General features: G+C 34.4%; 2 protein-coding genes across 14 annotated transcripts; one reads left to right on the top strand and one right to left on the bottom strand.

The window, feature by feature from the left end:
• Positions 1–1,076: 1,076 nt before the first annotated feature.
• Positions 1,077–4,767, bottom strand: LOC123319027 (A-kinase anchor protein 17A). 2 transcript variants are annotated; one of them, XM_044905833.1, is made up of 7 exons: positions 4,677–4,746; positions 4,030–4,577; positions 3,502–3,861; positions 3,199–3,406; positions 2,482–2,710; positions 2,197–2,409; positions 1,077–2,143 (listed from the first exon to the last, which is right to left on the bottom strand). In XM_044905833.1, the coding sequence occupies exons 2-7, from the start codon at positions 4,437–4,439 to the stop codon at positions 1,377–1,379; spliced, it is 2,187 nt and encodes a 728-aa protein (XP_044761768.1). In that variant the 5' UTR covers positions 4,440–4,577; positions 4,677–4,746; the 3' UTR covers positions 1,077–1,376. The 2 variants fall into 2 exon arrangements, with proteins under 2 accessions (XP_044761768.1, XP_044761767.1); XM_044905832.1 differs by having other exon boundaries at positions 4,030–4,767.
• Positions 4,768–5,186: 419 nt separating this feature from the next.
• Positions 5,187–22,779, top strand: LOC123319028 (heterogeneous nuclear ribonucleoprotein 27C). Of its 12 annotated transcripts, none has more exons than XM_044905840.1 (8): positions 5,187–5,345; positions 9,711–9,914; positions 9,976–10,166; positions 11,909–11,991; positions 12,096–12,456; positions 16,651–16,749; positions 16,818–17,057; positions 22,261–22,779. In XM_044905840.1, the coding sequence occupies exons 1-8, from the start codon at positions 5,326–5,328 to the stop codon at positions 22,359–22,361; spliced, it is 1,299 nt and encodes a 432-aa protein (XP_044761775.1). In that variant the 5' UTR covers positions 5,187–5,325; the 3' UTR covers positions 22,362–22,779. The 12 variants fall into 12 exon arrangements, with proteins under 12 accessions (XP_044761775.1, XP_044761778.1, XP_044761774.1 ...); XM_044905843.1 differs by lacking the exon at positions 5,187–5,345 and adding an exon at positions 5,422–5,580 and having other exon boundaries at positions 12,096–12,450; positions 16,672–16,749; positions 16,830–17,057; XM_044905839.1 differs by lacking the exon at positions 5,187–5,345 and adding an exon at positions 5,422–5,580 and having other exon boundaries at positions 12,096–12,450; positions 16,672–16,749.
• The last annotated feature ends 359 nt before the right edge of the window (positions 22,780–23,138 follow it).

Genomic DNA, 23,138 nt, shown 5'->3' with positions numbered 1-23,138 from the left:
TATATTTATGATTTTATTTTTGAGAGCTGAAAGATTTATGTAGATATATGTGTGAATATTATTGTTGAAAAAATATTTTCCTGTTAATAAAAATGTTTTTAACAAAATTACTGTGTTTGAATAAAATACTTATGTGTCCTGCTCTTAGAAGCATTCATAATAATAATAATAATAATATAATAATATAATATAATAATATAATTGAATATTATCAATATTCAGATAAAAAGAGTGTGACCAATGCAAAAAACAATTGCATTTCATTCATTTCAAGAATGGACTTTCTTTTGAGCATTCACGACTGTTTGTGACATATTTTGTTGACAAAGTGCTATTGTTGCTACTATATTTTGAAGTCTGGTAAGATTGTAAGAACAACTTTTAAACAAAAAGTGAAAAAAAAATGTTGCAAATAGTTCAAACGAATTTTATTGGTAAGTTAAACCAATATTCTTATTCATACAGGGTGACCCATTTTGAAAGATTCAGTGAAATAACTCAAGAGAGCCTGGATCAGAAAAGGTTTTGAATAAACGTTTTTCAGGGGGACATCGAAAGCAGACATTCTATCTGACCTTTGGAGTCAGATTTTAGCAAAAAATGAAATTTTGACGATTTCCAAAAGTTGTCATAACTTTTTTGTCTTTAAAGTTATAGATCTGAAACTTGAACCTTCTACAGGCACTTTTTTACGTAGAAACCACTGACGAGCTGTGAATATTCTTTCATTACGAATCATTGGGCGAACTTTCATTTTTATAAATTTATTGAAATTGTTATTTTCGAATTAGAAAAAAAATCTTTTGTCAGTATGATTCTGCGTATAAAAGTGCCTAAGAAGGTTCGAGTTTCAGATCTGTAACTTCAAAGACAAAAAAGTTATGGGAATTTTTCAAAATCTCATTTGTTGCTAATAACTTAAAAACAAAAAATCGGCTACGGTTTTCACCATTTTTGTTTCTCTGAAAAAGAGCTTGGTAAACTTGACAGAGTAACTTAAACTTGCTCTGAATACGCTGATTACAAGTTTGTGAACTCAACCTTGGAGGTCAATAACTAGGTAATAAAACAATATAATTTTTTTTATCTGCGTTATATTCATTCAAAAATATGAATTTGTAATTTGTACAACCATAAAGGTATGCAGCATTTTTCATTGGGAACATTCATTGAACAAAAAACGGAAACAGATTATACTCCTTCTTAAAATAACGTTTCATTCTTTTTTACTTAAATATACTACTATGTAAAAAAACTCTTAATATCCTCAATGTCATCCTGGGAACTTATCTAAGGATTTTGGATACATATTATAAATTTGAAAAAAATTGTTGGAAGCTTACTCTTCCTCTTTTACAACTTTTTTTTAAAGCACATTACAGTTTCTTTTTTTCAGGAGATCTAGACCAAGAGTCTCTCTTCTTTTTATCCTCTTCCCTTGGTAAGGACCAAGATTTCGACCTTTCCTTCCTCATCCTATTTGGCGATATAAATTTACTACTGTCTACAGAATCCCTACCTTGAGAATTAGATTCATTAGCATCTTCAACTCTTTTCGAATTTGATTCTGGCGTTCTTCCGGACATCTGTGAACGCCTGGATGTGCTCCTTTTCGATCTTCCAGACCTGGATGGTTCCGTTTGGGACTGTGATCTTTTAGACCTCGATTGAGATCGTGACCTTTTAGTTCTCGATCTTGATCGAGATCGTGATCTTTTAGTTCTTGACCTGGATTGAGATCTTGATCTTCTAGTTCTCGGTCTTGACTGGGATCGTGATCTTTTGGATCTCGCCCTTGATGGAGATCGTGATCTTCTACATCTGGACCTTGATCTCTGTCTCGAATATGATCTACTTCTGCTTCTTGATCTTGATCTTCTTTTTGATCTAGATCTGGTTCTTCTATGTCTGGAATAAGACCTTGAGCTACTTCTAGAATATGACCTGTGCCTGGAACGAGATCTACTCCTCCTATTTCTGGACCTTGATCTAACTCTGGGAAGGTCTGCTTCGTTATCCAAGAATTTTGAGAAATATTTGATGTATTCTTCCTCTAGTTCTGGAGGATACTGATTTCTTCCACCGTTATATCTACCCCTGTTGTGAGGTTTATAACCCCTAGATCTTCTATTGAAATAACTACCTATGAATAAAAAATGAATTATTTCCCTCTTTACATTTTTGTTCTTCAAGTACCTCTAGAAGCTGAAGGATACTGAGGCCCTTTGTAAAACCCTGGTCTGCCTCTTGTTGGGAACATATTGAATGCTGGATGTCCCCTAATATTGGGTGGATGGTACAACGCTGGCATATGGTAGGGGTAACCATATAATAACGGTTCTTGGTAAATATCGCCGGAAATATTATCAGAAGGTATACTTTTCAGAGGATGGGGAGGCCCTTTGTCACCTGTAAGATTCAAGTCTGGCAGTTAAGTTTTATATTTCAACGATATTATGAAAAAGAGAAATAATTCCTCACTTGACTGTCCAGGAAGCTGTTCTTCATCGGAACTGGAGGAAGAAAATTCGTGCTTTCCACCTTTTAAGACTGTTTTCAGCATTGCCCTTCCTTGAAGGACATTGTGCAACTTTTGTTTTTGATCGAGCAGTTCTTTTTCACTTGTGTATTTGTACTTTCTCAGCTCACTGTCTGCATTTCTGCTTCTTTCAATATTATAAGAATTTACCTCCTCAATTTCCCTCTTTTCCTGAGTACAATAAAAACATGAACGGAGATACTCATCTCTACTAATAAATAAAATTGGGGTGTCTTATTTTGTAATATTTATTTTTAATTATTTTGGGTCATTTGTAAGTTATCTAATCATTTTTTTTAATTTTTGTCTGTCTATTTGTTGTCCAAGGTAATCTCTAGATTGGTCCAACTGATTCACATAATTAGAAAGAGGACTCATAAATAAAGGCTTAAGACTACATGAAAAAAATACAGTACAGAAGAGCAGGGTAGGTTCAAGAGCAGCAGAGTAGAGTTGAGTCGAAGGGAGTACAGTGAAGGATAGAAGAGAAGACTAGAGTAGAAAAGTGAACTGAAGTTAAATAAAGTAAAATGAAATAAGTGAAGTTGCCTAAAGAAACTTTCTCCTGCAAAGCAGGCGGGCATGGTTAGTTTGAAGTATACAAGAATGCTAAAAAAAATCGACAGGAAATCTTTTGAATATTTTGCTTTCTAACTCACTTTGATCCTTCTGAACAGTTCCTCGATGAGCCTAATACTCTCCAGTTTTCTCTGAGCCTTGAGCAACTTTTTCTCTTCTTTAGCAATTTTAGCATTTATTTCATCTGCACTTTTGATTTTGAGTTTCTCCAAAATAGCTGCTTTTCGTTTTTCTTCTCTCAGTCTTCTTCTTTGTTCTTTTTGTTGTTTTGCAGACAGTTCTTTTTTCCTAGAAATATTCCTTTCTTATTCAAAACTTTTATCTGATGTTATGGTATCAAAAAAATTGAAAATGGTAAAATAATTTCAAATGTAGGTACCCACTTTTCTTCTTCCTCCTTTCTCCTTTTTTCTTCCATTTCATTCTTTTCCTTCTCTTCTTTTTCTCTCTGTTTTTTCACCAATCGATCCCTCACAATTTCTCGCCTACGAATCGATGCTTCACTAAGGTGCTTAGATCTATCAAAATCTACTTTTATATCAACAGCAAATGCCTCATCTTCTTCTTTATGCAGCAATTTCATATCTCTCAAATAATCCATGCATTTTGAAAAGCCCATATAATCTCTGAATTGCACATATCCCTCAAACATAGTCCTGTTTTCCCATGAACAAGTTTTTATTCCAGATATATGATCCTTCATTTTATTGCGATAGGGATCACAAATGGGAATATCTACATACCTAAAAATTATATAGGGTAGGAATATAATTTTAGTGAATTAGTGAAATGACAAAATTTAATTCGAATTATTAGATTTAAAAGAATTTAAGGGTGGGAATTAATGCCTTTTTCAACAGTTGAACAAATTTTCTGAATAATTTATTGATTACATAAAGAAAAATCTTTACCTAATTGGACCAAATTTCTCGAAAATTTTGTAAAATAGTTTCTCAGAAGGCAGTAAGTCGTCTTCATCTAACAAATGGTAGGGGACAAACCATTTGCTTGGCAAGTTTGATATATGAACAGTGTCAGGTCTCTCTCCAGGTTTAGATTCATTCATATCCTTCGCTTCGTTGAAAAACCCATCCCAAACTTGACGATTAGGAAAATCGCTCTTCGCAATACATGCCTTAACTCTCATCAGTTCGGAAAAATTCTTTAGTTTTATAGTTTTATTATTGAGCTTGAGTACCGCTGCATCCACCTTTTTCTTGGAAGCGACTTCAGCTTCAAAACGGACGAATTCTAAAGTACTTTTCGATACTTTTAATGAACTGAATTCTTGTGGTTTCAGAAGGTCACGTAATTTTTCCATAATTTCTAAATAAGATATACTCTTCCCACTTTTTACAACATTGGGGAGTTGTAAGGACACATTTATTTTTGCAACCGGTTTCAAAAATAATTGTTGGGGAATATACAGTGGAACAACATCTGAAGTGTCTTTGCAGGTCTGAAAAGCAATCATGATTTATCGATAATTTTTCATGGAATCTAAGGAAAGAAAATTTAATAAATAATTAAAATAAGTCATGAATGCTCTTCAAACGACTTTTTGTTGGCATTTCCATTATTCTTCAAAAAAATAGTTAAGAGAATCCCGAATTCACTTTAAAATTCACTACAAATCAATTCTGACATTTCGTTCGATATTAACCTCAAAATTACTTTTTTGAGTCATAGAAAAGCCAAAAATTAAGGCATTGTAGCTAAAATGTACCGATGGAACTACTTCATTCATAAATTTTCGCTAATAAATATTTCACACCAAAGTGCTGACGATATTTTTGTGCCAATCTCAAAAAATATTATGATATTGTGTGAAACCGAAAGAGTGGAAAATGGGAATTTTTTGTGATTTTATTTTGGGTAGTTTGTACCAACTCGTTTTGAGAAATTGCCGTTAATGAATAATTTGGTATTGACTTCATTGTATGAGAATCAGATATGAAGATTAAAATTTTCCGATTCAATCCATTTTTCATCTATGATATATTTTATCTTCGAATTTACCGCCAACTATTGATCTCCTAGCGGAGTTTTCATCAACTAACGAGCACTTTCATAGCAAAATGGTTCCTTGAAGTCCCCTCCCCTTTCATTCACTGTCACTAAAATGAACTAATCTAAGCTAGTTTTAGGATAGTTCTTAACATTAGATTTAATTAATTTTAAGTTTAGTGTAAGGTGAATTAATAATTATGGAAGAATACGAATTTGGGTATGTGATTTTCTAATATTTTTCTGTTGTCCGCACATTTCACTTCAGTGGCGTTTAAATTTTTTATACTCAGTGAACTGGCGGAAGTTGTGAGCTGCCATTGCAGTCGGAAAGCTCTGTCCGTGTTGCATGATTAACCGGCTGTAGAAACTGTTTTTTTTTCTCAAATTAGTTTTAAGAATATTATGAGAATGTTGCGAGTGAAGCAAGAGATTTTGGAAGAAGACGAGAAAGGGTATTTATTCATCAGTTTTACTTTTTTGCAACTCATGATACGTTTTCATTATATTTATAGGTCACACGTTTTCTTAGAAGGTTGTATATTTTCTTGTAGCTTGTTGGGATTACAGCTAATCCATTTTTCTTCATTGAACTTTCTTTGTTTTGATTAGATTAAATTCTTGACAAAAGACTTAATTTTAAGTTACTTGAAATTATATTGGATCCGTTCACCGACCCCAACCGACCATTTGGTTGGTACTCTTGCATCATTCATAAATTTTATGAACGGAAAATACTGATTTTATCAATGGTAAATGAAATAGGAAATTGTTTTATATGACTGAATTTTTCGTTTTGATTTATATGATCGCTGTATTTTTCATCTCCTCAGATTTTAGATGCCATTAAATTAACTTTTTTATTCCGTTATAAAACGAAGCCTCAGGTACTTTCACAAGTTTCACCTGTTCCGAGATCAGTGAAACCTAATTGGTTGAATGATCTGTCCAAAAGCTGCCATTTTGTAAATCTTACCATTTTAAACTTGACAATGATATTGTTTGTATAATTTTTCAATAGTCATATTTTGATATTTCAACGCATTAGCTTTAGAGTACGCTACAAAACTTTGCTTACTTGTGTTGTTTTTATTCAAAAACGAATGAATGCTCCATCTTAAAGGTCATCGACATTTTTAACCGACTTCATTCCTAACGTATTCTTCTATCCCTATTTTATTCCTCTCTCATTAATTGAATGAAAATTTTCGATTATCAGGGCCGGTTTTGAATAGAATTATCAATTGTATAAGGGTAATGTTAGTTCATTTAATTTATATTACATTCCTGATTTGAAGAATTTTTCAGGTGTGGAGCTGTTTACCACATTAGTTTATTATTTGATGTGAATGTAATCAACGTCCAAATTAGAGTATACAAGCCTTAAATAGTTGGGTTACTAAAAATAGATCTCCACTATTGTTTTTTGTTAGGCATTTTTATGGAGAAGAAAATACTGAGTTAATTACAAAGATTTCAGAGGAGTTTTTATTGGAAACGATTCTCTTGTAGAATTTATTTATAGGTCTAATTGTCGTGAATGAATCCACGGCTGATATATCAATAATCTATGTAAATATTTCTTGTTACCGTTTTCACACAGTATAAGGCGAAAACTCAAGCTAGACTCATTTTCTTAGGGTAAAGGAACTGAAGTGTAAATGTTTGGCTTTTGCATTGTTCAGGCACAAATAGGTATAGAAATTCGTAAATGATAGTACCAAAACTTTGATTAATATGTTTTGTCTCCTATGTGTGTGACTTATTTTCGTAGAATTTCTAGTCATAGGTTCCCATAAGAGCTCTGAGGGGATATGTTGATACTTCCTCAAAAAATAGTGAAAGAACAATATTTTGCTTACGTGAGCGCCTATGACTCAGTAAAGATACCTACCATGAATTCTCGTTAAGTCTTTGTGTAAGTTAGGTTAGGTGATTATGAATTATCATTAAGTCTATTCAATTATGTATAGGTTAATTGGTTGTATTAGTCTATTTTGTGATATAGGTCATTGATTTCTATACATTCTCTTTTAGTGAGATTTCCTGAGCCCTAAAAGGGTTTTCAATCAGAATACTTTGTACTCTGACCCCCAAGTTTTTTGTTCCCAATATACCAGAGATGGAGGCCTTATTTTCATTATTTGACAAGGAGACATTTTTGTTGGATGGGTCACCTAAAGAAAGACACCTATCCCCATGTTTTACATGGTGGTCTTATGTGTTTGAAATCCTGGTGGTGGAGTTCCTTCTAATTCTGGATACGTCAAAATGTAGGTAACGGAGTTGTGTGACTAGGGTCACAACAACTCATTAGTGATTAGTAACACTGTTAAAGTAGGACTAGTGACACCTAATTACTACCTAGAGTTAAAATTTTAGGTTTAAGGTATGTTCCCTTTCACCATTTGTCAGAAAAAGTATGGAAGTAATCGTCATTGTGTTTTAAGGGACGTTAACCACTGTGGAGTAGGATTGAATATTAGAAATTTATGAGATTTTCTCACTAGCTTCCCTAATACAAACTTCCAATTATTGATAACTTGTTTTTATATGGTCCCTACATCTTCTACATTATTCAATGTCTTGTCCCGTGTCTTTCATGTGGCCCATAACAGAGGGACTTCCTCATGAGACAAAACATTTTCTCCCTGATATTTTATGATTTGTTTTTGGTAGGTTGATGGAGATACGAGTGTTTGTGAATTGTCACGCGAATTGTAGTTGGTTTATATGACTAAATAAAAGATAGCATGGTGCTTCTGAACTTAATTTTTGAACTGATTAATTGAGGGCTTAGTTCAATCTTCGTTATGTTTGGATTAATCCAGTGTGGTTTAGTTGTCTTGGTATTATTCGTTAAATGTAAACTTAACAGCTCGAACACATTGTTCAAGTATTCAAGGGAGGGCTTAGGCGTTGGCATGTTGGAATTAATTACTTCCATTGTAATTAATTGAAACCTTCTATATGAGCAATATTTTATATTCCTAAATGTGTTTTAGTTGATAACATAACACATATCTTTCTTCGAATTTATTTAAAAAAAAATATATTCTGGGATGTTTTGAGGTTCATAAATGAATAGTATGGTGAGAAGATCCCAAAAATAGCAAGATGAATACCATGTTATATCTCGAAACATCAATCCTGATTCCTTCCCATAATCTACCACTAGAGAGATTTCTATGTTCGTCATCAAGAATCAGATGATGAAAAATGTAACATATCTATTCATAAAGAGCAGATATTTCAGCTTTCTGGCATGGTTGAAATGAACTATTTTACACTTCTATATTCAACTTCACAAGTCCGTTGAAATGAAACGTTACCCGACCTACATTCTAAATTTTGAAGGGGTAATTTGGACGCTAGGGAAATTGAGTTGGGGAAGTCACACTTTCGACAAAACACTTTCCCTACAAGTAAAAAAATAACCGGTCCCAAAGGTTATGAAGACTTACTAGCTTTGAGTGGCTACCCCCTACATAAGAAGTTTGTTGTCGGGTCTCTGGGTAACTTATTAAAACATTCTCAAACTTTCATTACTCGCAAACTAATTAGGTTAGACTCGGATGGAATTCCATCAAGTTTCTAATTGTGGTGGCCTTGTTAGAAATATAAATAATAAATAGAAAACAGCATATACATGTTATATGTGTATTATTTTTGTTGACTCTTTAATTGAGTACTAGCTGACTCGGCAGACGTTGTCCTGCCAAAGGGAATATTTATTAATTCTATTATAATTGAAATGACAGATGAAAATAGTTGAGTTGAAACAGTTTGCAAAGTGAAAAAAGTTTTTGAACTTTAAAAAAATTGAAAAGGTTTTTTGTTTTGTCTGTTGCATGGACAAATAAAGTTGAGGCTTTGTCAACACATTAAGTTCATTTTTCTCAAGAAACTTGTCCGATTATTTTTTCCGTTGGAACTTTATATTGATTATGAGGAAGTTTTTGAAGAAAAAAATGAGTAAAATCGGTTAAGCCGTTTTTAAGTGATGCGATGACAACTCAAAATAGGGCTCCATTTTTATTTATAAAGATGAAGATTATTGCAACTATACAAATTTCGAGCAGAGTTATAGTCCTCATCGGATTTTTTAATTGTTTACTAAATTTTGATGTCTTGAAATGGGAGCTGGCAATTTTAAAAAGCCGTGTTTATTTATTATGCAGGGTTTCGCCGATGTTTCTTATATTATAAATTATCAGAAATCACAATGTGAAAATCTCAGATGTTAACAAATGCGTTCAAGAGCAGAGGCCTTACAAAGAGTACCTCAAATTTTTCAATCGGGTTTTAGTAATTTTATGGAAGCGAATGCTGCTCAATTCGTTTTGTTGGTGTGCCAATAAAGAAATTTTGAAAATTTTTATGAATTCTTTATGTCAACATTCCAGGAAATTCTTGATAATCGAGTAAACTCGTACTTTCTGCTGTAAATAATGTCAACTGCAAAAAGCATAAAATTAAGGTGGTACTTGAAATAAAAAAAATACGGTTTAATATTAGGCAGCGTGCTGATGAATATCTTTGGTTTTAGATTTTGCTGAGCTGACCAAATAATCTTCTGTTTCAGAAAACTTTTTGTCGGTGGTCTATCATGGGAAACAACTCAGGACAATTTGCAAAGGTATTTTGCAAGGTACGGCGAGGTAATCGACTGCGTAGTTATGAAAAATGCCGAGTCCGGTAGATCCCGTGGTTTTGGATTTGTGACATTTTCCGATCCAGGCAATGTTAATGTTGTTCTGCAGAACGGTCCCCACACCTTAGATGGAAGGTATGCATGAACTGAATGATGAGTAAATGAGCTCTTACATATTAACTTATTTTTTTTTTAGAACTATCGACCCCAAGCCATGCAACCCTAGAACCCTTCAAAAACCTAAGAAAGGCGGTGGATATCCCAAGGTGTTTTTGGGTGGTTTACCATCCAATGTTACCGAGACAGATTTGAGGTCGTTCTTTACACGGTTTGGAAAGGTTATGGAGGTGGTGATTATGTATGACCAAGAGAAAAAGAAATCAAGAGGTGAGAATCATCTTATTACCAATAATGAAATTATTTGAATAGCTGATCAAAAGAGAATCATCATTTTGCATTTATGTTGATAAAATATAGGTTCATATGCATTTTGATAGTTTTTAAATTCATAAAAAACTGAAAGTTTTCGTTATTACTGCTGCTGTGTCTTGTCAGCTCAACGGATTATTGGGAGGAAAAATATTTTACGCAAACAAAAGGTGTCTTACTGAAATTTTCGAAATTGAATTGTTGAAGCAATCACACTTTTTTCCCTTTTTCCCTATACCATTTCTTTGGATTCGGCACATATTAAAAGATACAGCGGTTTTAAGTTGTCATAATGAGCTGTGCCACCCCTAGAAAACAAAATTACCTTCAGAAAAACTAGCTACATATAGGTCCTTTCGTTTGCATAAAAAGTGTAGCACTTTTCTACTCTCGATTTGATTTACACCAGTGTAGAGGAAGTGTAGTTTATCTACACATAGTCAAAGGAGATGTAGATAAACTACACCTCCTCTACACTGGTGTGAATTCAATCAACAAACGAATACTAAAATCGAGTGTAGAAAAGTGCTATACTTTTTATGCAAACGAAAGGAACTTATGAGAAACTACTCATCTGTGTACCTAATTTTTCAAATTTCTCAGATACTTTTTAATTTTTGAACATCTAACTACACGGAAATAACGCATTTACGAGAAAATATGAAGAATACAAGACGTTCAAATATTCATTAGATAGCGTCCAACTTAGTTTTAAGAGTTGGGTTCTTTGAATTTTTTGTACAAGGTGCGGCACGGAGGGCGGACGTTTTTCAGATGGGCATAACTTTCCCCCACTGAGGACGAGAGAAGTGGGGAAGGTGCCGTTAGAGTCGTGTGTTCCTAGCATTTATGAAAATCCACACATGAAAATCCACAACACTTACACGAAAGACCGCTGCACAGCCCAAAAGTTACGGTTTGGTGCGCTGTATCGCAAACTCGCATCATTGGCCCTTACTTCTTCGAAGACGTTAATGGTCGTGCTGTTACCGTGAACTCAGAGCGGTACGTCGAAATGATCAACAACTTCTTTATCCCCGAATTACGACGGCAACGTGTTCCAATCCGACGTGTGTGGTTCCAACAGGATGTGGCGACCGCCCACACAGCCAGAGCGCCTCCAGCACTGCATCACCGATTTCAGCCACCACATGCCTGATGTGATTTTCCACACTTGACTGTCTCAAATGCTATTTCCTTGAGAATCTGATTCCGTCAATAAATGTGTTTTTGAGTAAAAATTAACGCTTTTATTATTTTTTTAAAACCATCCATCCTCCGTGCCGCACCCTGTATTTTCTGGTACGTACTGGTCATAAGGAGAAAATTGGACCACGTGGGTGATATCTTGTGTTCGAAAAAGATTGATCAAATAAATGAAAAACTATATTCCCAAATTCATTTCATTCGATAAAACATTTTTTTATGGTTTTTCAACAGCCTGTATCTTTTAAACCGAGCCGATTCGGAAAAGATGGTGAGAGTAAAGTGTTTTTTTTTACCACAAAAATCTACTGTTAAAATATTTGTAGGAGTCAAAGACTCTCCCTTTATAACAGAGTAAAACCTGAAATCTTTACAACTGGATGAGTACATAAAAACGCCTCCAACAATGATCAATTTGATATTATCGTGATGAGTAAAAAATAAGGAATGCAAATCAGTAAAAAAACTTTTCTTGACATAAGTTTTTGTTGCAGGATTTGGATTTTTATCCTTCGAGGATGATGACGCTGTTGACAGATGTGTATCGGAGCACTTTGTTAATTTGAATGGGAAGCAGGTAAGGTTCGATTGATTTTATCATCCCTAAGGGCTAGTTCTACCCTTTTAAAAATCTTCTCAACGTTCCTATCCTCTTTTTTATCACTGTTCACCTTTCTTCAGGTGGAGATCAAGAAGGCCGAGCCCCGCGATGGTTCCGGGGGCAACAAAATGGGCGGTGCAGATCCAACGTCCGCCTGGGGCCCCCCTCAGGCACCCATGGGCATGATGCAGGGTCCCAACGGTCAGATGGGCGGGCCTCCCATGAACTTGGGCGCACCCATGGGTCCGAACATGATGCAGAGCTATCAGGGATGGGGAGCCTCCCCTCAGGGACAGAACTACGGCGGATACGGTACCCCCTCGGGTCCGGGCACTTATCAGAGCTGGGGCGCTCCACCCGCTCCCCAAGGACCGCCACCCCAGTGGGGCAACAGCTACGGGGGCCCCCCGCAACAGCAGGGATACGGATCTTATGGTGAGTGTGAGTGTTGATTTTGTTAGTTTTTTTTCTCGAACATGGAAAAGCAACTAACATGAAATTGCCTTTGGTTTGTTTTAGTGTGTGAAGATTTCTTCGGGTGCTTCTTGCGGTGCTTTGTTCCATAATTTGTTTCAATTGCTGAACTTTTAAGTAGATTTTTAATTCTGATTGTACCTTGTGGAATCTTCACATGTGGCTGAGCTTTATCGAATTTTGTTAACAAATCCTTTAATTTTGTGATTTCCCTCTGTTTAACGCATTAATGGTGAAATGCTACCACTTTCTAACGAAGCTTTATAACTCTAGCACATAACATTCTTCTGTGAGGTTTTCACTTTTATTGGTGCAATTATTGTTTACACCTATGTTATATGTAATTTATATGGTACCAAATACTTTTTTATGCCTACACATTGATAAGTTACTCATGCCCTTTTGCAACAACAATTTCGAGGCAGATTAACGTTAATGTTTACTTACCTTTGATGTGTATGAAATTGGCTCAGCACTTTTCGATTTTCCGAAAAAATTCATTGTGCTGATAGTGTGGTTTCAACGACACAAAACAGCGTTGAAACTTTTTCTTTATTCCTTTTGCGTCTCAAGAAATTTCACCAAATGTTCACAGTGGCCCAGCACTTCTCAAAAATTTAGCTTTTAACGGCTGAAATAGGTTGTGCTATACATGGATTGAGTTGTGCAGGTTTGAAACTCTTGGGAAATTCTCATTGAAAATGTTAAAAAAAAAGAAGTTAGCTCAACACTTCAGATCGTGCTTTTGATTAAAACATGTGCGAAAAAAACGTGCCACATTTATAATATGTTGTGAAAAAGTTTCGAGTTTTACTGGTAAAATATTATGTTAATGTATTGAAGTACATTGTATAGCACAATCTTTTTGAGTCGTTTAAAACCAAATTTTCGGAAAATGGGCTGGCATTTTGTGAAATATCTTGAGAAAACCGTAGGGGATAAAAAACATTTCTAATCTAAGGCAAAAAACAAAGTCAGGATATTCACCTTTTCGGCCAATTTGCCTAAAGGCCCTTCCACACTACTCGTGCTCGTCCGTCTTTGGTTGGTCGAGTAGGCTGGTTGTGGCTCGTCTGTCTTGCATTGCCAACATTATCTCCGTTGCTTGTCAAGCAAGTCGTCGTCCACATGACTTTAGCAGCTCGACGAGCATAGCGATCCTTTTTTTCTTGGTAGCCACTCAAGCCATAGTCTCGTAAGACTCGAGCTATCGTCAACATTACTCGCAAGCCACCCGAGTACAGGAGTACGGGTACTGAAGACCGGTCTTTAAAAAACCATAATAAAAAGAATTTCATTAATACCGAGGCCAAAAACACGCTATCGTACTACTCACCCCTGTCTGTTATCGGTGCTAACCTTACTTTTGCCAAACTGACGGCTGACGTAGATTTGTTCACATTTGCGTTTAGTAAACTTCAAAAAATTTCAAATTTCTGAAGCTTTTTTTTTTTTCTTATTTCCAATCTGGCTCCCAGGTCGAGAGTATTTTTTATGCACGGTCCGATTATAATTCTTGAATTTGGCATTTTTCGTGGACCTTAAAATGCAGGGGTTCGCTCGCAGATAGCGATAATTTTCTCCCACTCGGTGCTTACGAAATTAGTATAGGTCCTTTCGTCTGTTTCTTGCTGTCGTACAATCTACACTGCACCTCCAATCAGCTGCTTCTCAGTGTAGTTGCGGAAAAGAATGAAAAGTATCCAAATGTTTATCTATAGGTTAGGGATATGTTATTATTTTTTTTCAAGTGCATTTCACGCCTCCTTCAGACTGGTGTAGTTAAACTACACCTCGAAAAGGATGAAAGAACCTTTTATACCGACGATAAGTAAGCCTTAACGTTTAGCTTGTCTTAAATTCGTTGATGCAAGAGGGCATTCGAGATTTGATATAAATGCTTGAGGTATTTTTTGTTTCATTACATCTGATGATGTCGAACTTATTTTTATCCAAACTATTATTTCTACTCATTCAGTTACAACATCAAAGGTTTTGGAGGGTGAGTCAGAAAAATTGTGATGATCATGATTTATTTCGTTAGAGAAACAAGAGAGAATTTCAGTATATTTGGAAACTGAGGAATTAGAAATCATTTCACTGTCAAAACATGGATCATAATTATCTGCTGAAACTGTCAAAATAATCAGATCAGGAACTGTTCTCAACCATGAATTTCCTAGGGAATTCGAAAGAGTTTCAATAGAATATGGTTACACTGTTTTTGTTTTTTTGTTGGTCATGTTTTCTAAAAGTAATTAAGCTTCCATCCACAAGCTGTACCAAAATGATTTGGGGTATCAGAATGTTAAGCTAATTAGGTAGGGTCTCTTAGGGCCAATGCACTACGACAAGACTCTCGACTGTCCAACAGAAAACGTTTATTTTTAAATATCCAGAAAATGTTGATTATCAAAAGCACTACGTCATTTGGGTGTTCTTCCGTCCAAACACTTTTTGTACTTAATTTTTTACATGGGCTCAAATATCGTGCGAATCAATCTTTGCGAGGTGTCGATTCCGTGTGCATTGACACTAAATGTTTCGTCCTGAAAACGTTCCTTATTTTATTCACTTTGAAATTTTGAAAGTGAAGGCTGGGGCAGTGTAAAGAACGGTTTTGAAAATGCCGCGCAACATGTTTTCAGTTTAAAAAACTTACATAACATGCGAAACTGATGAGCTCAAATACGTGCGAAACGTTACTTTCTTCACATTCGATTTCTGGCAGTACAATGCCTTTGATTATTTCTCATGGGCATATGGGCGTTTATCCGCTGTAATATTCATTCTTGTTGTAGCCCTTTGGGTTCAGGGGTTCATTGGTTTCCATGTGTGAGGTAAAACATTTTCAAACTTTGAGCTGAAAGAATGATTTGAACTTTGTCCGCGGAAACTATACTTAGCCCAAAAGTAAACCACCCTGCTTTTTCAAATGAGAATATCTTTTCTCTGTATCATATTTCATGAAAATTCTGATTGGGAAATACCACATTAGTCAAAATTAAAAGCATCATACCATTAATCTGTGTGCCTTTTTGATGTAGGCCACTTTTTCCGAAAAATTTCATGGTTATGATGATTTTATCTTGAAAATCTTTCGCGATAAATGAATGAAAAGTTTTCAGTTTTTCTGTTCACTCTGTAGATGATCGGAAATAAATTGGTGTTTTTGAGAAATGACCTGTAAGAATGTCGAATAAGTCAATTTTTTCAAAGGACATTCCGTAAAATTTTTGTCTGTTCAATACCCTATGGGGTAGTCATCATTTTCATGGCAACATGTTAGGCCTAAAATGAATAGTATTTCAAATTCATTTCAGTATCCAAAAAAAGTTCAAGGCATGCCGTTCAAAAATGGAGTTATTGACATTTTTAAAGGTCATTTTCGAAGAATTGCAGTGTTCAGACCAACTGTAGAGACTGCAGAATTGTTCAAAACTCTTCGAGAAAAAAATATATTCACAAGTGGGGTATTTCGAAATAAGAATTCCATGTAGTTTCAGAATATGATATAAGAATTCATTTGAAAAAGCAGGGTGGTATCGTGTTTCACCAATTGAGTAGACTTGAATAAAACATTTGTTCAGATAACTTCAAATTCAATTTTACCGGTATAATTTCAACAATTTTGTATTACTACCTGCTATATCTAAGTTCATATACTGCAACAATTTGTAGTTGATGAATCAAACAAAACTTAATTATCAATTTCTTCCTGATCATTGAATGAATACTGCATTCAGAACGTTTCACATAAATCTCGATTCTCAAAAGAATTCTGCATAGCGTTACGACTCGGTAAAAGGCATTGCTATGGCTGTCAGAAGGTATGTTTATTCATCATCTTCATGACCTGAGTATGTTACCCACTCTTTTCCAAATAGTTCTTTACTCTGTTCCAGTACATTTAAAAAGTTAGCTTTTATTTTATTTTTATGATAATTTGCTAGGTATTTATAATTTATCGGAGAATTACAAGTAGAGGATCTGTATAAACATTTTTTTGTACATATTGGATTTTTGTATATAGTTTAATTTGTTTTAAGTGTTTTTGGTGTGGCGAATCGCTTCTGCTTACGTTTTGCTTGATATTATACATGTATTCCAAATCCCCTGTGACATGCTGTCTGTAATCCTATTTTTTTTCTCTCAAAACAGTGGATTCGAATTTTGCTTTAGGTCCAAGCGCCGGAAGCGGCGCCGCAAGCTGGAACAGCTGGAACATGGCGCAGAACAGCGGATCTACCGGACCGTCTGGTGAGTATATCACGTGCCTCATTCTCGGAGATGGTCATATAACACTGAATTCCGCGTGTTGCTGACAGGTTACATTGCAGGGGATATGTACTCGAGGCAGTCTGGTCCTGGTGGACCTGGGGCCACGCCCTCTGCCCCGCCTAACATGTCCTCTTCCAGCGCAGCCTCGAAGCCAGGTTCGGACTACTCCAACTACGCTGGCTACGGTTCCTACACCGCTGACGCAGGCTACGGGGCCCCACCGAGGTCCTACGGCAGCGACGCTGGCTCCCAGATTGGTGGATACTCCTCCCAGCCCCCGAACGCAGGTGCTAAACATTTCAATGATTTTAAAGAGTGGCCCAGTTCATGACAACCTTTCGATAATAGTATAACCTACGTAAACAATGCGACGCCCTACCCGGTATCGCCGAGCAACTACGTTACGCACTACGTGAGAGGCTACTTCAACGCCATCAGAAAAGTGTCTGCTTTCTACCACCTAGCGGCGAAAGTTGGAATCAAGCTCAAGGACGAACGCACTTGGTCGGTCGATTCCCCGGTAGGGGTCGCATACAAATCCGTACTTGAGTAATTTGAATAATCTGGGTATGTTGTAACAGTTGGAAATGTGTTGGCATGAAGAGGGCAGCAGGACAGGTCACTCCCGCCAATCTCAATTATTCTGATTAGACAGACATATGACCCAATGGAATCAGCCGTCTGTTAAGTTAACCTCGACCGTATTACTTAATCCACACACACACACACATCATGGACCTGTCTTTTAAAAAAAAAAAACTTTTTTAAACCTAATTTTATCTATTATTAACGACGGTTCGACTTGACCGGATTTCATCGATACAAACTAACGAAAACTATGAAAATCAACTCGAATCTTTTTGCGAATTAGGAATAATTGTTTGTATCATGAACCCCATGTTCGGGTTAACCGTCTGGTAGATATCTAAAATTGTTAAGACATCTTCTGAGTACAGACAGACAGAAACGTTGACTATTTTTAAGCATCGCTCAATTGTTAAGAAAGTAAACAGTAATATATTTAAAAATAGAATAAATTGAAATTTACCTCATATCTTATATGATTAGAATGTCTGACTGGTTTGCCTTGAAATAAAAAAAAAAAACAAAATAGGTTATTAGATGCTAAGGTTTTTAAAGTTAGGTTTAAATGCATTTACCTCTTGTCGCAAACTGAATTATAATTAGGTGTACTGTATTTCGAACTGCGCGAAACTAGAATCTTGAAACGAACGGTGATAAGTTGATCATTCTCTAGTCTCGATATTTTCCTTAACTTAATGTCCAAGAATTGTAAGTTGTACATATACCGTAGAAAAGTATTCGAGTCTTGTATATTCAATTTTATTATCTCACCAGCAGACAATCTAATTATCATATTGAAAGGAATCAGGAACTCCCAAGTGATCCTCTGATGATATCTTTAGACCACTAATATTTGATAAATATTGATTTTTATACTACTACTTGTTAATTGATGACCACCAAAAGTAGTAACCGTAAGATTAAGATTTTTTTAAAGTAAGATCTGGCTGTACTGTTTGATCAGACCGTGCCAGCTGGCCAGCCTATATTAGTGGGTATAGAACCAGTTACAAAAAAAAAACATTTACTTGCTAAATAGTTGATTTAACTTTTTAGTGGTGCGCTGATTTTCCAAGCCAACTATGAACTGACTTAAAGCAAGTGACAGCTAGAAAAAAATATTTTTGCCGACATTAGGCTGGACACCTTGCATCGTTGTTCTCGTTTGTAATTCTTTTATCCAAACCGTACTTCTAATAATAGTCAAAAATCGTTTGCACCAAATATAATTTAAATTCTGTTGTTGATTAATGTTATACATTTCATGATTGTACATTTTATTTATTTTTTTACATCTTTACATATTTTAAGCTGAATTATTTATTATCCTAATTTAAGTTGTTGCATTTTTACAGTTTTGAAGTCCTATAATAGTCGTTCGAAATAATTATTCTGTTAGCGTAAGTTGTTAAGTTGAACTGGTTGTGATAGTAACCAATGAAATTTAAGTGTTAGACTGTATTTCTAAAGACGCGAACTAGCTGTTATTTGTTCTTAAGCTGGTAAAGCCTTCATCAAGCCAATATTCAGATAAGATAAGTGTAGCAAGTAAATGATATAAGGTAGTTACGAACCAAGGTGATTTTTATCTTAAGTAGAATTTGAAAATTCTGTCTGTCTGGGCAACATCTGTCTATCTAATCAAGTATAATTGATTTTTCTCTTTATTTTATACAAATTTTCCTCTTGAAATTGAGTGTGACAATCTATTTAAGCAATGTTCATCTTAACTTAGAGGTAACAATATTGTTGTTTTCTAGTTTTAGTTGTAACAACTCCTCAGTTGACACAGACCAAGATTTAAAAAAAAATGTTAGACTTAGGATTTGAGTATCCCTTTCATTTATGGTGGGGGAATTGTATATACACAAGCATTCAAATTATTCAGAAAAAACGATTTATCTAATTGTTCACACATAATTAATAGCACGTAGTCTGTATATTAGACAGTTACCAGTTCCGGTATCCATACACTAAAACTTGTTTACCTGTAGGAGTAATGCAGGCTTGAACTGGTCAAAAAAAAATAAAAAAAATACAAAAAAAAACATAAAATATAAAAAACGCGAAGCGCTCTTCGTCTACTAAAATTTCATTTTGTGCATGTACTAAATTCATGTTTACTCTTATTGCGATTTTTTGTGGGTTAATGTTTCTGATCCTTTCTCTTTTCGATGGGATTTTTTTTAACAAATCATTTATGTTGTGATTTTTCATAGCAGTTCGCTTCTTTCTTTAATTTCCATTCGATTATGCGTCATTTCTCTAATCGGGTGAAAAGAAATGTTTATCATTCATCGTTCAGCTTTCTTCTTGATCCTGATGCTTTTTTTTCCTGTTTATTCTGCATAGAAGAAAAAGATTAACATTTTGATGATACATCTAGTTTCTCTCTTATTTCTGAATGTTGCATTCGTAATATTTTCACGAGCTCGAAGATAGTTGGGATTTAAATCCTTAAAATCCGTGAAGAATCTCAACTTTTTGGAAGCTCGCGTGGAATAATGGTCCTTCGATCGTTACGACTCCGGTTGAATTGTTTGGAGTTATTCATCGAAGGATTTCTGAAATACCTAGAATACAATGAATGACTGAATAATCATGTAGGCTTCATTGTTAAAAAAGATGTTAGTTTTTCTTAATTATTTGTCATAAATTTTCGGTTATACGCATAAGTAAAAACTTAGGATACAACCAACTGTTGCCTTATTTAATTGAATTAAAAACAGTTTTGAAGTATTGAATTGACATCACCCTAAACTAGCTGCATCAATCGATTCGTCCAACTTTTATTTAGCCCCAGGTCAAACTGGTTTCCACTGAAAGTTTGAGTATTTTCACCATCGTGGTTCTATCCGAATGAGTTTTGTACGTTCGTCTGGGTGTTGTTCAATGTGAGATTTGTGGAATTTCTTTTGAATATGTAATGCAGTTAGTTTTATACTAATAAATGAAGGGACAGTACAAATTAACAGACAGTTAGGTTTAAAAATTCTGAGTCGTGTTTTGGGGTAGTGTTGAAATAAATTTTTCTCTGACTTTTTGCAAATTGATTGTAGGTATCGCTATTTCTGTCTCGGAGTTGAATGGAGAATATCTGACGTCACAATACACACGAGTATATTAATATACATTTACTCTAATAAGTAAATATTGTTTACGACTAGTTTTTAGATTTAATACCTTGATACAAAATAAATCTAAACTATCGATATAGATTATTTATGAAACTGTATTTTATATTGGAATATCACTGATATAATTAATTGAATTGTTAGACTAATAAATTCTATTAGAGGAGTAAAAATTAGAACAATTCGACTGATGTACAGGTACATATAAGTTTTAAATTAAACTATTATACAATAAAAATATGGTTAGGACGTTTATTATAGTGCAATTCTGATAGTTCATTACATAAGATGTTCTCAATAATTTTTAAACTAATTTAAACTAAGACATGTACTCTTTTAGACACGTCATTGAAAATCGATAAAATATCTGTTGCTCAAAAGATATTATTTTGTATTACATTCATTAAAATAAGAAAAATTCGATCAGGCAATTATAACTACTAGGAAAGAACTGTATATTTAATATATGAGTGTGACTTGTAAGTGTGTAAGTTGTTTTCTAATTCTTAAGTCTGATGTATTTATCGACCTGTTGATTATTGCATAAGGTAATTCATTACACCAAGGTTCTAGGTCTCAATATATCTGGCTTTCAAGTAAATTTCCCTCATTTTATTTTTTTTTTCGTTCAGAATTCTTCGAAGCCTGAATTTGCGATGAGATCTGTTATTTTGTTACGCTCTTCATTTTTATAATGTCGATCTTTTTATCAAATTTGTCATATTTTTGTGTTGGGCGTGAGTAGTCATAACCAACTGGTCACAATCTTATTCCAGTAATTTTGTGACTATTTTTGCACTGGACAGCTTTGAAGTGGAATGGGATGTCTTCAAATATTGTAATAAATAGGCCGGCTGATCCTTGTACTTGGTGAGTCGATCAAGTCGAAGCCTTTAATTTTCAAGGGAGAATTCTGTAATTTTTAATTCATGATGCACTCTAATCTAACTCAATCCCATTCGGCTTCTTTGGTCTCTTGTGGAGCTTTGAATTCTACCATTTTCGTTTCATTTTCGAATCACCATAGTGTTAACTTTCTACCTTTACTAGTTTTTAAAGCTTAATCGAGGTGAATATTAATCTCTATAGTCACGGTTGTTTCAAGGTTTCTTGTAGTAGTAGTAGTACTTGTTGAAAAAACTGGTTAAATATGTGTTTTAAGAAGTAATATATTTATCAGTAGTGCATTTGTAATAGGGTAGTTATCTTTACAATATATAATATGAATAAACTAGGCTGAGGAATTCATTAGTTAACAAAATACTTACAAAACAATGTACCTATGGACTAATATGCGAAAATGGTAAATATAAACTTAAAATTCTATTTGTGTTTCGATAAACCCTTCACATACCGTAGTTAAAAATTCATAGCTCAAAAAAATTAGTATTGTTGGTTGAGAATTATAACTGAGTCGTCTAATCCGTAGTTTCTTGAGGACATTCAGGTGGAATCATTCAATATCCAGATTTGTCTGATCTTTTTGAGGGTTTCTCAAAGTACTTTTCAAATTATAGCTGTTCCTATGTGTTTGTCGTTCTCTATCAACCTTGTTACTTGAGTGGCTTTATGGACTGTTTTTGTACTGTCTCTTCATCAACGTGAAATTTGATGCAATCCATAATTATTTTTCTGTAACAAAGCTCTGGTGGTTTTTATTATAGCATAAAGTTGAGTATCCTTGTGAACAGAAAATTATTGAAAAGCTACATTTTTTTTTGTTAGCACACTGACGTTTAAAATTGGTTGATGAAATAACGTTTTACCTTAGGTAATTATTCAGCTGCAGGCGGAGATTCTTATGGAGGAGGACCAAAAAGGGGAAGCAGCTATAATGCTCCAACGCAGTCTTACCATCCTTACAGGAGATAATTAATATTATTTCTCAAACTTCTACGTTTTGTAAGAGGACATGTTGAATATTCCAACACCTGTAATTTTAAGAAAATAAGAAAAATGTTTTTGTAACCTTATATTTTATCGCATTCGAAAGCTTCAATATGTTGTATCTGTTCAGTTTTTTCGAAAATTATTTGTTATTTTCTTGTTTACGAATTTTTATTTTTATTAAGTGTTGGTTCATTCGTATCGGAAATTGTTTATTTGGTGTGGTGAGACGAAGTTCATTTTGGTGGATGTATCCCAACCATTCATTAATAAATCGCAGATAATCCTTCAATGTTTCAATATGTTCATTTTAAACGATCCGCTGATCATATCTGATGTACGATAGAGAAAAACATTTTTGAATGTATTAATTGACCAGAAAATAAAATGTTTTTTCATTTGAGGGTTTCGCAATGATTTCTATACGACGATGTTTAAACGTCCTATTTATCGAATGTTTGAACTACATATTTGAAAATATTTTCAGCAGTACTTTTAAAAATTATTATTTCCTGTGTGTCTGCAAGGTTTGTTTAAGTAATTTCTTATTCAAAAATCTCTTTCAGAAATGAAAAATAAAATGACTAGTTTTTCATCTCGAACGGTCACATTATTATCCTACTCATTATCATTTCAAATATTTTTTTTTATATTGTTCCTGCTTATTACGCTTACAACTTGAGTACGAGCCCTGCTGAGGTGTGAAATTAATTTTCAAGTGAATTAATTAGTAATAGCCATACATTATCTGTTTTCCTATGT

This window comes from Coccinella septempunctata, chromosome 8, assembly GCF_907165205.1.
Source record: "Coccinella septempunctata chromosome 8, icCocSept1.1, whole genome shotgun sequence".
In the NCBI taxonomy this organism is placed as follows: Eukaryota; Metazoa; Arthropoda; class Insecta; order Coleoptera; family Coccinellidae; genus Coccinella; species Coccinella septempunctata.
The sequence above is the reverse complement of the archived record's forward strand: the minus strand, read 5'-3'. Positions and strand labels throughout refer to the sequence as shown.